Genomic DNA, 13,657 nt, shown 5'->3' with positions numbered 1-13,657 from the left:
CAAGACCAGGACTGCTGGGTCATATGGTATGTGTCTATTTAATTTTATAAGGCACTTCTAAATGGTGGCTTATTTCTGGATTCTATTTTGTTCCATTAATCTATGTGCCAATTCCTTGACCAATAGAACTGCACTCTACATTGACTAACATAGCTCTATAATAGGCTTCAAAATTGTGTACTGAGTCCTCCAACTTTACGGTTGTTTTTCAAAACCATATTAATACTTTTAACTACTTTGCCTTTCCATATAACTTTTAGAATCAGCTTATCTACAAAAAAAAAAAAATCCTGCTGGGATGGATTTTGATTGAAACTGCACAAAATCTATAGATCAATTTTGGAAAGAAGTGACATCTTTACTATGTTGAGTCTTCCAATACAGAAAGATGTTATATCTCTCCATTTATTTAGGTCTTCTGTGATTTCACCTAAGAGTAACCACAATGGCATCCAGCAAAATAAAAGTTTTGTAGCTTTTGGCAGATAGATCCTATACATATTCTATTAGATATCCCTGAGGGTAGGGTTTTGTGCTTTTTTTATATTTTGCTTTCTAATTGTTCACTGCTAGCATAGAGAAATATGACTGAGTTTTTGTGTTGACCTCCTGTGTCATCCTGCAACCTCACTAAACTCACATTCTTTCTAGGAAGGTTCTTTGGGATCTTTCACATAATCATTTGGTCTGCAAATAACTACAGTTTTATTTCTCCCTTTCAGTGTGCATGTCTTTTGTTTTCTTGACTTGTTGCACTGGCTAGAATTTCCAGTCCAGGGTTGAATAGGATGCCGATTTTTCACTTGTTCCTAATCCTATGGGGAAAGTAATCAGTCTTCACCAAGTATGGTCTTAACTATCGGGTTTTTGTAGATTCCATTGATCAGGCTGAGGAAGTTCTTCTGTTGTTAGTTTGCTAGGAGTTGTTACCATAAATAGATGCTGGATATTGTCAAATGCTTTTCAGCATCACTTGTTAGGATCATAGTTTTCCTTCTTTAGGCTGTTATTATAGTGAGTTATATATTTGATTTTCAAATAAAAATAGGCTTGCATTCCTAGGATGAATCCCCATTTGGTCATAGTGTATAATCTTGTTGCATATTGTTGGATTCAATTTGCTAATACTTTGCTGAGTATTTTGCATCTATGCTCATAAGGGAGATAGGCCCATAGTTTTTGTTTTCTTGTTGTTGTCTTTTTCTGGTTTTGACATTGGGTAATGCTGACCTCATTACAAGAGCTGGAAATGGTTCCCTTCTTTTATATTTTCTGGAATAAGCAATATAAAACTGGTATTATTTCTTCTTTAAATGTTTAGTAGCCTGAATATTTATTTTTCAAAAGGGTTTAAACTATGAATTCAATTTCTTTCTTAGTTACAGGACTACTCAGGTTATCTACTCCATCCTGGGTGACTTTTGGCAGTTTGGGCTCAATATTAATTCACCCATTTCATTTAAGTTGTCAAATATATGGCACAGAATTGTTCACAGTACCCCCCGATTATCCTTTTAATACCTGTGTGGTCTCTCCTGATATCCCCCTGCTTTCATTCCTAATATTAGTACCTGGTGTCCTCTCTTCTCTCTTTTCCAGTCTTGCTAGAGAGTCTTCAATTTAACTGACCTTTCAGAAAATCTACTTTTTGTTTCACTGGGTTTCCTCTATTTTTTATTTTTAATCTATTAATTTTCTGTTTTCAATTGGTTTCTGCTCTTATCTTTATTATGGACTTTCATCTTACTTTACGTTTATTTTGTTCTAGTTTCTAAAGGCAGAAGATCAGACTACTGATTTAAAATATTTTTTAAAGATTTAAATATAAGCACTTGATGCTATACACTTCTACCTAGACATACTTTAACTGCATCCTACAAATTTTGATATATTTCCATTTTTGTTAAGTTCAAAATGTTTTCTATTTTCTTTTGAGGATTCCCCTTTAACTTATGAATCATTTATGTATTTCTTGATATCTAAGTACTTGTAAATTTTTGTTACCCTGTTATTAATTTTTAGCTTAAATAATGTTATAATCTAAGAACGCATCTTGTATAATTTTAATTAAAAATTATTAACCCTTCGCACTTGGAGACATCTCATGGATCACCTACCAGCAACATGACCACACTTTCTCAGGAAATTATAAAAACAAATCACTTCATATTAAATAGTATAGTGTTGAAACCAATTATTTTATTGTGATGCTATTTGGCTTATAAATGTTGGACATTGAGGAACTCATTTATGACAAAAAAAATTAAAATTTTACATGACATCTTTCTAATGTGAGATAATATGTGAAATAGTCACCAACATGCACTGCAGGTTCATTGATACATGTTGTGCAATAGTAATTTGTCTGTCTTTCACCTGGTGTTTTTCTATTTGAGCAGGCAATGCAGTTTCATTTTCTTCCTCCCATATTAATAATACATAATTTATTGTCCAGTCTGTTGTTCAAAATCACTATGGAAGAACACATTCATGATTCCTGAAAACCACTTCTCAACTGATCAATCAGAAGCTTGACATGGGACATTAGGTTTTTCATTATTTTTGAATGGAAAACTTCCAGGAAACATACATTTTTGAAAAATTTGCACCTGCATAAGTTTATCCTGTATAATTACCAACAATTTCTTTATGTCCCTTGAGAGGGGACATTCAAGAGGGAATATCTGGGTATAAAAGAGTTAAAAGTTTGTTTTATGACCCAGGACATTATATAGCTTGGTGAATGTTCCATGTACACTTGTTTTTTTTTTTTGAGTTGGAGTCTCACTCTGTCGTCCAGACTGGAGTGCAGTGGCCACTCCCGGCCACTGCAGCCTCGACCTGCTGGGCTCCAGCAATCCTTCCACCTCAGCCTTCCAAGTAGCTGGAACTACAGGCGCACGCTACCATGCCCGGTTGATTTTTGATTTATTGTAGAGATGAGGTCTCGCCAAGTTGCCCAGGCAGGTCTTGAACCCTCAGGCTCAGGCAATCCACTTACCTCGGCCTCCCAAAGCGCGGGATTACAGGCTGAGCCACCAAGCCCGGTTCCATGTACACTTGTAAAGAATATGTGTTCTGCTATAGTTGGGTAGAATATTCTATAAATATCATTTAGATCCAGTTGGTTGATGATGATATTCAGTTTCTACACTCTTGGTGATTTTCTACCTACTTTTTCTTTGTTTATTTCAAGAAGCGGGTTGAGTATCCAACTATAATTGTGGATTTGACTATTTTTCCTTTCAGTTCAGTTTTTGCTTCATGTATTTGGAAGCTCTAAGTTAGATGTGAACACTTTTAGGATTGCTATATCTTCTTGACTCTTTTATCTTATGTACTATCTCTCTTAATTCTTGGAAATTTCCTTTGTTCCGAAGTCTATTTTGATATTAATACAGCTACTCTAGTTTTCATTAGTGTGTGCATGGAATGTTTTTTTATTTTTTAACTCTTTACCTATATCATTATATTTAAAGTGTATTTCTTACAGGCCTTATATAGTTAGACTTTGTCATTAAGTCTGACAACCTGTCTTTAAATTGTTGTGTTTACACTATTTACATTTAATACAACCACAGGCATAACTCAAAGATATTGCAGGTTCAGTTCCAGGCTGCCTCAATAAAGCGAATATCACAATAAAGTGGGTCACACAATTCTTTTGGTTTCTTAGTACCTTTAAAAGTAAAGTTTAAATCATATTGTAATCTATAAGTTTGCGCATTATGCCTAAAAAGTGTACTGTACAAACCTAAATTTAAAAAATACTTTATTGGTAAAAAATGCTATCATCTGAGCCTTCAGCAAGTCATAATCTTTTTGCTGGAGGAGGATCTTGCCTCAACACTGACAGCTGCTGACTGACCAGGGTAGTGGTTGCTGAAGGTTAGATAGGCTGTGATAATTTCTTAAAATAAGCTAACAATGACATTTGTACATTGATTGACTCACAAAGATCTCTCTGTAGCATAAAATGCTGTTTGATAGCATTTCACTTACAGAATTTCTTACAAACTGGGAGTCAATCCTCTCAAACCCTACTCCTGCTTTATTAGCAAAGTTTATGTAATATTCCATATTCTTTGTTGTCATTTTAACAATGTTCATAGCATTTTCACCAGAGATACATTCCATCTCAAGAAACTACTTTCTTTGCTTTGCTTATTCATAAGAAGCAACTCCTCTCTGTTCAAGTTTTATCATGAGATTGTAGCAATTCAGCCACATCTTCAGACTCCACTTCTACTTCTCTTGGTATTTCCACCACACCTGCAATTACTTTCTCCACTAAAGTCTTGAACCCTCAAAGTCATCCATGAGACTGGAAATCAACTTCTTCCAAACTCCTACTGCTGTTGCTATTTTGACCTTCTCCCCTGAATCATGGATGTTCTTAATAGCATCCAGAATGGTGAATCATTACCAGGAGGTTCCCAACTAGTTTTGCTCAGATCCATCAGAAGAATCACTATCTATGGCACCTATACCCTTATAAAAACATATTTCTTAAACAGTAAAACTTGAAAGTTGAAATTACTCCTTGATCTATAGGCTACAAAATGGATGTTGTCTTAGCAGGCATGAAAACAACACTTATCTCCTTGTTCAGCTCCATCAGAGCCCCTAGATGACTAGAAACATTGCCAATGAGCAGTATTTATTTTGAAATAAAACTTTTTTTTCTAAGCAGGTCTCAACAGTAGGCTTAAAATATTCAGTAGGCCATGCTGTAAACAGAAGTCCTGTGTCCGGTCTTTGTTGTTTCATTTACAGAGAACAACAAGCAGAATAGATTCAGCAAAATTCTTAAGAGCTCTAGGATTTTCAAAATGGGAAATGACCATTGATTTCAACTTAAAGTCACCAGCTACCTTAGGCCCTAAAAAGAGAGTCAGTCTGTCCTTTGAAGATTTGAGGGCAAGTATTGACTTTCCTCTAGCTATAAAATCCTAGATGGCATCTTCTTCCAATAGAAGCCTGGTTTGGTAGTGCACCACCTTCATCAGTGATTTCAGCTAGATGTTTTAGAAAACTTGCTACAGTTTCCAGATCAGCATTTGCTGCCTCACCTTGCATTTTGATGTTCTAGAGACTGGTTTCTCTCCTTCAACCTCCTGAACCAACTTCTGCCAGTTTCAGACTTTTTCTAGAGCTTCCTCACCTCTCAGCCTTCACAGAATTGAAGAGAGTCAGGGCCTGGCTCTGGATTAGGTTTTGGCTTATGGAAATGTTGGGGCTGGGTGACATTTTACCCAGCCTTTCTCTATATCCACAATAAGGCTGTTTCACTTTCTTATCATTTGTGTGTCCATGGGAGTAGCATTTTTAATTTTCTTCAAGAACTTTTCCTTTGCATTTGCAACTTGGCTGTTTGACACAAGAGGCCTAGCTTTCAGCCTGTCCAAGTTTTTGACATGCTTCCCTATGTTTATTCATTTCTAGCTTTGATTCTCAGTGACAGACGTGTGACTCTTCCTTTCACTTGAACACTTAGAGGTCATTGTAGGGTTAATAAATGTCCTAATCTAAATATTGTCACATCTCAGAGAATCGTGATGTCCAAGGAGAGAGAGAGAAAAAGAGAAAGAAAACCGCTGGTGGGTGGAGCAGCCAGAACACACACAACATTTATCAACCAAGTTCAGTGTATTTTATAGGCATGGTTTGAGGCACCCAAAACAATTACAATTACAATAGTGACATCAAAAATCATTGATCACAGATCACCATGATATATACAATAAAAATGAAAAGTTTGAAATATTACAAGAATGACCAAAATGTGACACAGGGACACAAAGTAAGCACATGCTACTGGAAAAAAGGTGCTGACAGACTTGCTGGATGCAGAATTGTCATAATTCTTCAATATGTGAAAAACACAATATCTAAGAAGCACAATAAGAAAAGTGCCATAAGACGAGGCATGCCTGTATTTGTTCCTTCTGGGTTTTTGTTCCTATCTCCCATTTTCTACCTTCTTTTCAATGATCCTATTTTATCTATGTAGTACATTGTTAACTATCTCTTTGTATCTGAGTCTTAGTTCTTGCTCTTAGAGTTTAAAATATACCTAACTTTTCATGGTCTACTCAGAATCTGCATTTTATTACTTCAAGTGGAATACAGAAACCCTATCTGCCTGCATATTATAGTTGTCTTGCATATGACGTCTACCTACCTTTACAATCTCAACAGACACTGTTACACATTTTGCTTTAACTATCCAATGTATTTCAAAGAACATAAGAAGAGAAGAATATTATATTTACCATTTCTGTTGTTCTTTCTTAATCCCTGATGTCCCAAATTCTATCTGGTATCATTTCTCTTCTCTGAAAAAAATTCCTTTAGCAATTCTTTTAGAAAATATTGTTGCCAGTGAATTCTCTTCGTTTTAGTTCATCTGCGAATATCTTTATTTCTGGCCTTTGTTCCTATATGACTTTTGCTGGATACAGGAGTTTGGATTCTGAGGTCTCTCTGTTGGCACTCTAAAAACGTTGTTCCATTCTCCTTGTGGCCTCCATAGTCTCTGATGAAGAACCCACAGTCACCCCAATGCATCTCTTCTCTAGGGCCATTTGTAAGTCTTCGTCTTTAGTTTTCAGCAGTATTCTTATGATGTGTCCGGGTATGGGTTCATTTGCATTTATCTGTAGGCTTAACTGACCTTCTTGGATTTATAGGGTTATTTCTTTTGCCAGACTGGGGAAGTTTTCAGCCATTATTTCTTAAAATACATGTTTTTTTGTACCCCACTCTCTCTCCCGTCAGGACAGTGATGACACAGATGTTGGCCTTTTTTATTTGATCCTACAGGTCAATACTGAGGCTTTGCCCATTGTCTTCTCCTCGTTTTTATCTCTGCTGTTCAGGTTGAACAAGCACCCACTGACTTAGCTTCAAATTCACTCTTTCTTTTGTCATCTCCCTTCTGCTACTAGTCCATCCAGTGACTTTTTATTTTGGTTATTTTACTTTTCAATTGTAAAATTTCCATTTGATTCTTCTTTATACGTATCTTCATTCTCTTTGCTGAGATAGCGTATCTTTCCATTTGTTTCTAGTGTTTACTCTTATTTACTAGAGCATTTTTATAATGGCTGCTTAAAATATTTGTCTGATAATTCTAACATTTGTGTCATCTCAGTGTTAGTATCTGTCAAATGTCTTTTCCTCAAATTGGATGGAGCTGGAGCCGATACTTAGTGATCTATCACAGAAACAAAGAACTGACATGTGCTCGCTCATAAGGACCTGAACATTAACCAAAATAGCACGAGGGAAGGATTGAAGTAGCAGGACACTGCCAGGGAAGGGAGATGGGGAGCACGTAACAACACAAAGCATATCTGGTCCTCAGCCAGGGGAAGTAAGGACTAGTCGGAGGCCCACACTTCACCTGCACGAAGCCCACTCGTGCACCTAATCCTGACTTGTACCCCACATCTCTATAATAAAATCCAGTGATAAAAATTTTAAAAAGTATTTTCCTTACAAGTTGAGATTTTCCAGGTTCTTTGTATAACAAGTAGTTTTAGGTTGTATCATGGGCCTCTTGAACATACATTATGAAACTGAGCCTCATTTAAAGCCTATGAAGAACGCTGACATTTTTGTTTAGGCAGGTATCAATCCAGCTGGGTTCAGGCCACAGTTTCTGACCAGCCACCTGTGGGCCCTGGTTTCAATATCAGTTCCATTTTCAAGACCTGTGCAGTGCTCTTTGGATCTCTCTTGCATGTGCTCCATCCAGAGGGTAACTCTGGGCTTGGGCAGTAGTCAATTCCACCGTTCAGTTCTCAAAGTCTTTGGTATTCTACTTAGTATCAAACCCATGCCTACCCAACTCAGGGGGTGAAATCAAGGTTTAGTAAACAACTTTACAGGGCTGTTTCCCAAACTCCTCCCTTGGTGATCTCTCTAGTATTTCCAGTTTCCTGAAGCCCTTTTTTCAATTCGCCAACCAGTCCTGCTGTGCCACGTTTCTTGCACCTGTGCCTGAATCCAAGGCCAAGCAGCAGGAGGACAGAGTGCCTTAAAGATGGACAGGAATGTATAACAAAGTCACAGTTCTCATTTATCATTATTGGAACTCAGTATATAGTGTGTAAAGTTGAAGATTAAGAAACAACAGCAGAAGCATATTATTTAGACAACAAAAGTCAATACCGTAAGTCACAGCTAAGAGTTCAGAGTGGCTGCCTTTGGAGATATAAATTTTTTTTTAAAGAGACAATTATTTTCTCTAAGCAAAAAGACAGGAGTTGAAACACAATCATGACATACTTCTTCATTTCACAGTAAGTAACAGTGAAATGATCATAACAACATAAATCCTAAAAGCTACTTAGCCAAAAATTATGGAATTTTTATATTTTTATTTTACTTTGATTAACATCTGCCACTCCTACTCACTGTCAATTACGGCACCAGGGATTTTTTCTTAGAGTATAATTTTTACTGGCTGGATGAATGAATGACTGAATGAGATAATGACATAGCTGGGGCAGGGGCAGAGAGGAGGCACATCTAGATGTCCAGCTGGCATGACCTGACAGGTGCTGCACTACTACGCAGGAAACACAGAAACAGGAGTGCTTCCATAGTGCAGGGGAGCAAGTCGAATTTGCGACCAGCATTAGTTCACGGTTTTAGTTAATTATATCAGTATGGAGTAGCAGTCCTCAACTGTGAACAATTTTGTCCCCCAAGAAACATCTGGCAGTGAATGTCTGTGGGCATTTTGAGCTGACACAGCTGGGGTATGCTACTGGCATCTAGTGAACAGAGGCCAGAGATACCACTAAACATCCTCTAGTGCGCAAGACAGCCCCACACCAAGAATTATCTGACCAAAATGTCAATAGTGTTGAGACTGAAAAACCCTGATTTATAAGTGGTGGTCCTGTGGAAAACGGCGGTATTGAATACATCTATGCCCTTAAGACAGTTAAACCTTCAAAACACTCATGCCTGAATATACCTTTCATACTTGAAGAGTGAAGGCAATGTCATGACATGGTAAGTTTAAAGGTAAATAGAATAAATAATTACTTGTATACCTTTCCAAATGGCAGTGAGGAGGGAAGAGGTGAGGGGAGAGAGAGGAAAGGGAGAGGCGAGAAGAAAATGGAAATGGGCTGCAGGATTTCTAACGGCAATTTCATAATAAGGGCTCAAACTAGACCATGTGGGAATGCAGCAAAATATGGTCCTGTAATGAGAGCCATCCCTCATCATAAGAAAAGCTGCACAATCAGCTGTTCCCTGACTCGACTCCCCAAGCATTATCCAAATCATAAATAACAACACTCAACATAATATTTGTCGCTAGAGTCAGCACAGAGGTGACACACTGAAATAACACAAACAGTCCTTTTACCTTAGAAAAATGAGACAATTGTACACTAAAAGGCTCCTATTTTGCTGCTGAAACAGACATATTTTAGGTATGTGAGTAGAAGAACCAAACAGAAACCCTGCCACGTCGTGGCCTGTCGGGGTGGACTCCAGCATCAGCCGGAGTGGGGGCTTCCCACCATGTCAGTGGTGCCCTGGGTCACTACTCACAACCCTCCACCCCAATGGGCCACCAATGGGGTCAGAAGGGCAGGAGACGAGATCCTTCACACACACACTTCCACCCACCCCGACCTACTTTTACTTGCTTTCTAAATTGGGGTTCAGAGGATGTTTCACTTCAGAAAGGTTCTTTTAAAAACCTGAGACTCTTTGCTGTGGTCCTAACTCTCTACACACAGCTGAGGTTCAGCAGGAGTTAGTGACAAGTCACAGCAATGAGCAGGCTGGAAGCCAGATCACCCGGCTCCCACCATGGCACCCATCCCATTATAAAATTCACTGGCAAAGGTCACAGGAGGCCCATCTTCCAATGCACCCAAGTTTGCACACAGAAGCGGCTCTCATTGCAAAGTGTGCGCAAATCAGTCACAGGACCACCACGTCAGCCCAGGAGATCAGCATGTGAGCCGGGATAAGATGCACAATAAAACCAACCTTGCCAGGCTTACATCTGACTATGACTCAGAGACTACACTCATCTTTTAAAGGGCATATCCAAGACATAAACGCATTCTGTTCAGGAAACATCTACAAACATATTTGTCAACTTCTGGCTTTGAAAATGAATGAACTTGCTAGAAGCTCACTGGAGAAGAATCATACTTAAGATGTTTCTCACAATTTACCTCTTTGGAGCTCATGCTGGCTGAGGGCACCTTGTAGACCAGACAGTGTGCAGGGTTGGGCTGGATGCCACCCTGCAGAGGCAGGGTCACCCTCCCGGAACCGGCTTCCGGCAAGGGGTTCCAAACAGCCCAGCGGAGCATGTGCATACACGCCAGCTTGGACAGAGATGGGACTGAAGCTGCCTAGAATTAAAACAAAGTACATTGTGTAGGAGTTATCACAAAAGTCACCTGGCAAGGGGAAGTCAACTCAGTGTGGCAAGGGGCTGGGATCGTCAGTTCCATTCTACAAAAGAAGGAACTGAGGCAGGAAGGAGATATGGCAACCCCAGTGCAGACAGAGCAGCCTCCCATTCTGAGGCCCCACCAGACTACCCCGAACCCCATCTATCCATATGAGCCACCTCTGCTGTCCCAAGACAGCAATGGACTATCCCATAAAGGCCAGCACTGTTGTTATGACTCCCCTATTCCCATAAGGATCTTTCAGCAGGTTGGTAAAAAACTCAGTACCTTGCCAACAACCAACTCAAGTCCATTACGAAAATGTCAGAATGACACTCTGAATTAGTTACAAGGAGCTTTATAAAATAATTAAGAATGCACATGTATCAATGTAGAGTTATTAGCACACATTTTTTTCTCAAAACTTCACAAAGTTTCAGCTTAAAACAGTGTGTTTCTTATATGTAACTTCATGTGAAATTGGGAAATGCATCAGGTCTAATTTTAGGCATGTTCCTTCTTTTTCCTTCTCCGAGGCTGGCCAAATGGAGGGAATGAGGGCACTGAGAAAATCCTTGGGGTCGGGTGCGATAGTTCATGCCTACAATCCCAGCACTTTGGGAGGCAGAAGTGAGAGGATTGCCTGAGCCCAGCCTGGGCAACTTGGTGAGACCTCATCTCATCAAGAAAAATTAGATAGGCATGGTGGTGTGTGCCTGTAGTTCCAGCTACTTGGAAGGCTGAGGTGAAAGGATCAGCAGGTCGAGGCTGCGGTGGCCATAAGCATGCCATTGCATTTCAGTCTGGGTGACAGAGTGAGACTTCTACTCAAAAAATAAAAAAAGAAAACCCTTGGGTTGGCAACCACATTTAAACAAAGTCACTTCAGAGATGGACTCAGCAGAGGGAGCTAAAATTACCACTTTCATCCATTTATTTAAAAAGAAGTAAGAATAAAGGTACTGAAGTCCCACCCAGCCTGGGCAAGGAGACCTGGTTTCCCACCATGTAGAAGAGGACTTCGGCATAAGCAGCTCTGAACAAGGCCCCCACTGCAGATCCTGCAGGCTGTCGTGGTGGATGGAGCCTACTTATATCACCAGGAGGGCTGATCCTCAGTCGGATGGGCTCGGGATACAGGCGACACCAGGTAAGACCAGAAGCCCAGGAAAGAGCTCTTTCCACTCCCAAGAGCACAGCCGCGTTGACTACAGTGAGTCGTGTGGGGCACAGACTGGACGGGACGGACTGGACAGCCCAGGGTAAGGTGCCCGGCCAGCCTGTTTCCTCCCAGGACTCTCAGCCTTGGCCCCAAGCGAGGAGAAACAATCGCAAGGGAGCTGGTACTGAACAGATGTCTAAACGCTTTCCTCATGGTTAAGGGATGGCTGCACCCTTCAGGGGCGAGGAAGGCAGAAGAATGAGGTGACCCATCACCATCACCAGGCAGGCTTAGGACTCCCGAGGTCGACTAAGGAGCCAAGGGCATCCCTCTGAGCTGCTACCCAAGTGCATGAACCCTGTAGCCAAGGTCACAGGAGGCTGCTTCCTGGAGTGGACACCACATTCTTGGCCAGGAATGGAAGCCCGTGCCCTGTCTGGGATGGATCGAGAGCATCATCCTCAAGGAAAGGAACCTCCAGGAGAACCACTGACTCGAGCTGCATCGGGAGACAAGGAGGATGGCAAGATTCCAGTGGTGGTAGCCAGGGTTCCGACGGACCTCGCTTATTTGGCTGAACATGCCAGTGTGGAGCAGCGCACCACTGCCACTGCCCAGATAAGACTGCACTCTGGTCCCGGCAGATTCCACACACAAGGCCTCTGGCTGGAATTCTGTCACAGACAGCCCCTTGGCCTACTAGGCCAAACCACAGCCAAGTTCCTGCACGAGTGGGATCTGAACATAGAAAAGAGTACTAGTTTCATCCAAGCCAGTCACTCCCAGACTGTTCTTGCCAGGTGACATCCTGTACTGTTAGATCCTTTATACCCATACAGGAGAAAATGTAGCACAGGCATCTAGCTTTGAATTCATCTCTCTTACCATCGTAACTGGACCTCGAACCACCCACTTCAGCAGAGCCCTTTACCTCCCTTGAATTCTAGATCAGGGTCAGGATACTGCCACATTCACACCCCATCACAGGGGTGGTCCCTAGCAATTCAGTGAGAAAACTCCCACATCCTGGAATTAGCCGCAAAGAATCAGAAACGTTAGAAATGGAAGCATAAGACTCTAGGCCACACTCCCAACATTTGTCAAATACAAAAACAATGTTGGCCCCTTCCCTGTCCAGCCAGCTGAATGACAGGTTACAAAATGGTACGAGCAACTACAGTGTATCAAGGAAAATATTATTAGAAATCTATTGCTTTTTTTAAAGTAAAATTACTATAAATGCATTAGGAAAACTAATCACTAAAAAAACTATAAGGACTCAACAATATCTAGACAACTTTTTTAAAGTTATTACCTGCAAAATATAGAACTTTATTATTAAAAAATCAAAAATAAAATATGTATTCAACTTTTCATGCTATATATGCAACTCCTGGTTTAATTTAATTTTTCAAATTAGGTAACTTCAATATCTAATTTTCCAGCTTCATAGTTCTTTTTGGTTTTTTGGTTCTCAAGCAATATAAATCTCTTCTGTGTGAAGTATCTGTCAGACACACAGCCATCCATTTTCTACTCACTTCTGTCTTTAACAGTTCTAAGCAAAAGAAGGATAGCTAGTGAGGTATCGGTCCCTCTTTCTGAGGAACACTTAGGTCCTGGTGGCAATCCAATTGCCATGTATTTGCCTCATTCTCTCACGACCAGCGCGCAGAGAGACCTACAGATGACAACCTCTCTAAAACTGACTGGCTCAGAGGAGAAGGTCAAGTGTACTAAGCACAAAGGCAGAACAAGGATAACCGCCTTGAACTTAACAGGCTCCTATTATTAGTGAATTCCAGTGGCTGAGGTTAAATCAGCTACTTTATAATTTCTTTTCCTGCCCTACTTGAGTTTCAATTCATACAAACTGAAAAGGAAAAGCAAGATCAAAATACACTGATTTGTTCCCATTTAGACTTCTAACTATAACAGCAAACAACACAGAAAACAAAGTAATACACCCAAGTTGTGGTGCCACACCAACACTCACCAGGCAAAGCCACAAACAGAAAACAGACACTTGACCTTTGAAGATGCTATAAACCCC

At 40.2% G+C, this 13,657-nt stretch overlaps 1 protein-coding gene across 1 annotated transcript in view; it reads right to left on the bottom strand.

Annotated features, from left to right (window-relative positions):
* Positions 1–13,657, bottom strand: part of NPHP4 (nephrocystin 4) — a 125,034-nt gene that overhangs the window by 58,908 nt on the left and 52,469 nt on the right. The window contains exon 9 of the mRNA XM_008048580.1: positions 10,218–10,400. Coding sequence (XP_008046771.1) covers positions 10,218–10,400 — 183 coding nt within the window. The remainder of the gene's footprint in view (positions 1–10,217; positions 10,401–13,657) is intronic.

The sequence above is a fragment of the Carlito syrichta genome, unplaced genomic scaffold (genome assembly GCF_000164805.1).
Source record: "Carlito syrichta isolate Samal-C Ts95f unplaced genomic scaffold, Tarsius_syrichta-2.0.1 Scaffold126411, whole genome shotgun sequence".
In the NCBI taxonomy this organism is placed as follows: Eukaryota; Metazoa; Chordata; class Mammalia; order Primates; family Tarsiidae; genus Carlito; species Carlito syrichta.
This window is presented reverse-complemented; position numbering and strand designations above follow the sequence as displayed.